The following is a 2,794-nucleotide window of genomic DNA, read 5'->3' on the forward strand; positions in this document are numbered from 1 at the left end:
GTTTCCAGCCTCCCAAGCACTGGGATTATAGGCATGCGCCACCACGCCTAGTCTCAGCTTAGCATGTTCGGTGGGGCCTGGCGCTGCACACGGGGTCCCTGCGTCTGCCTAAGCAGGCACTTTAGTCAGCTGAGGTATCTGGCCCGCCCAGATCTTAGTATTATGACAACAAAAAAAATGAATTTCTACTCCTGTGGAATTTATGTGGGAGGGGCTAATTAAGAGAGTTGGTTATGTTTGACATAATAATTATGTGTTATATATAATTCTAGGAACCCAAAATTTCTTAAATGTTTTCTGGGTCTTGAATTAGAAAGTATGGTATTTAAAATCTTGACTAAATTTTTACTTTTCTAGCAAAATCTTAAAAGTTTGAAAAGTCTGGATTTGTTTAACTGTGAGATCACAAACCTGGAAGATTACCGAGAAAGTATTTTTGAACTGCTGCAGCAAATCACATACTTGGATGGATATGATCAGGAAGATAATGAAGCACCAGACTCAGAAGAGGAGGATGAAGGTAACCATTTTTAGTGTGTCATCATTTTAGCCTCTACTGTAGCCATGCATAATAGATTGGGCCTAGAGATTTAGTTGTAAAGAAAAAAACCCCACACAGGATACTAGTATGATAAGAAAAAACATAATACCCATGGCTGTAGTCTTTTAGATATCTAATAGTTTTAGAAAATTTAATGATTTTTGTAATATGGTCTTTCATGAAACTTTATATCTATTTTTCTTTTTAACTTTCTGTAAAGCTTTATTCCAGAGGGGCTCAGGCCTTTCTCATGGTGGCCAGCACGTTGCTCAGCTCCTTATGCTTCCTCTTGGTGTGGATGTGTGTCTCCACCCTTTTCGTGATGAACTTGAGGGTGCATTTGTCCTTGGAGACCTTGAGCAGCTCCATGGCGCGCTGCTCTAGGGGGTGAAGCCGCACACCTCCCGGATCATGTCCCGCAGGAATTTGGTGTTTGGTGAAACGTCCGCGATGGTGGCTGTGCCTCGGTTTGCTCACATTCTTAGTCACCTTGTGGCCCTTGTTGAGTCCCACAGCCATGGGATAGCGGAGGGTCCTGGCTACTCTTCCCGGATGGTTGCTGTGGTGGAAGGACCAGAGCCGCGCGGAACTGTGGGAAATCTCTGTTTAAATTTGTGTGAGGATCACCCGGGATTGGCAGTAACTTTTTTTTTTTTTGTGGTACTGGGGACTGAACTCAGGCCCTTGTGCTTGCCAGGGAAGCGCTTATTCCACTGAGCCATCTCCCCGGTCCCTTTAGCTTCTTAAATACTAGGTTTTTTTTTTTCCCCCATTAAAAGATTGTTCAGGGCTGGTGAGATGGCTCAGTGGTCTAAAGCTCCTACTTAGAACAAGCTTAGCAAAGCACAGGGACCGCGGTTCAATCCCCCAGCACCACATGCCAGCCAGCCCCGCCCCCTGGTGGGCTGAGCTGACCACACACACACACACACACACACACAAATAAATAAATAAAAATTAAAAAAAAAGAAATGGTGACTTATTAAAAAAATTGAAAAAAAAATAAAAAAAAGATTGTTCATTACAGTATTATTCATAAAAGCTCATTGATGAATGGGTAAAAAACCCCACATCCATAAAATGTACCATTTGGCCTCATAAAGGTGAGTGAAGAACTGTACATGCTACCTAAGGGAAGGTTAAAAACGTTCTAAGGGAGAGAAGCCAGGCAGGAGGGGCCACCTGTGGTCTCCTGCAGGCTGGGTGGGGCTGGGAAGCGCGGTAGGGTAGGGGGCAACCAGTGCGTGTGGGACTTGGGTTGTGAAGACACAGCTGAACGTTTAGGTAAATGGAAGCATCACAGCTCAGATGACAGAAGAGTGATAGGGCTTTGCTTTCGCTGTGTGAGACGTTTTTCACTGTTATACTCGATGGCTAAACAGTGTTATAAAATGTTGGACCGATAGCTTTGAAGTGTCCACTCAGCTTCAGTGCATACAGTGTTTGCTGAAAATCTATGCTTTGGAAAGGTGAACAGTATTAGATATGCTACTTCTTCAGTAACACATGTCATTTGTCTAACACTGGAATCTTAAGAAAGGTCATCCTGGGGTAGTTTCTGCACACTGGGGTAAGAATTTAAAGCAGTTCGGTAGGATGGGTGAGGCCGGCACACTGGCCAGACTACGTGCCTGGCCGTTGCTCATGTTTTACCTTTTAAAAGATGGAGAAGAAGATGATGAAGATGAAGTTGGTTTCCCAGATTGGGATGAAGAGGAAGAGGAGGAAGACGAAGATGAGGAGGAGGAGGAGGAGGAGGAGGAAGAGGCTGGCTCGGAACTGGGGGAGGGAGAAGAAGTAGGCCTGTCGTACTTGATGAAAGAAGAAATTCAGGTGAGTTGATGCTTTGTATTTGCCCTGAAAGTCATTCAGCCATAAGGTTAAATACCATAAAAAGTGTTATGTAGAAGTCTGAGAGCTGCTTTCTACCTTGGGAACATGCACGGAGCAACGACAGACACCTGCCGACTGCCTCTCCACTCCTCTTCCAGTCCACTCTGGGCCTAGTGGCACAGTGTGGAATGAGTACTGTTTCTGTACTTATCTATATATTTTTTTTTTTTTTGGAGGAACTAGGGGTTGAACTCAGGCCCTTGCGCTTGCTAGGCAAGCACTTATTCTACTGAGCTATCTCCCCGGCCCTTATGTATTATTTTTAATGTATTTGGTACAGGGTCTCAGACCCAGCTCAGACTCATACCTTCTGTTTTTGGCCTCACCCAGCACTGGGATTACAGGTGTGCGCCACCACAC

At 44.7% G+C, this 2,794-nt stretch overlaps 1 protein-coding gene across 1 annotated transcript in view; it reads left to right on the top strand.

Moving 5' to 3' along the window:
* Anp32e (acidic nuclear phosphoprotein 32 family member E) overlaps positions 1 to 2,566 on the top strand; it is a 16,317-nt gene extending 13,751 nt beyond the window's left edge. The window contains exons 3-5 of the mRNA XM_023716394.1: positions 358 to 520; positions 2,205 to 2,374; positions 2,549 to 2,566. Coding sequence (XP_023572162.1) covers positions 358 to 520; positions 2,205 to 2,374; positions 2,549 to 2,566 — 351 coding nt within the window. The remainder of the gene's footprint in view (positions 1 to 357; positions 521 to 2,204; positions 2,375 to 2,548) is intronic.
* Positions 2,567 to 2,794: the final 228 nt, after the last annotated feature.

This window comes from Octodon degus, unplaced genomic scaffold, assembly GCF_000260255.1.
Source record: "Octodon degus isolate 3935 unplaced genomic scaffold, OctDeg1.0 scaffold00048, whole genome shotgun sequence".
NCBI classification, from domain to species: Eukaryota; Metazoa; Chordata; class Mammalia; order Rodentia; family Octodontidae; genus Octodon; species Octodon degus.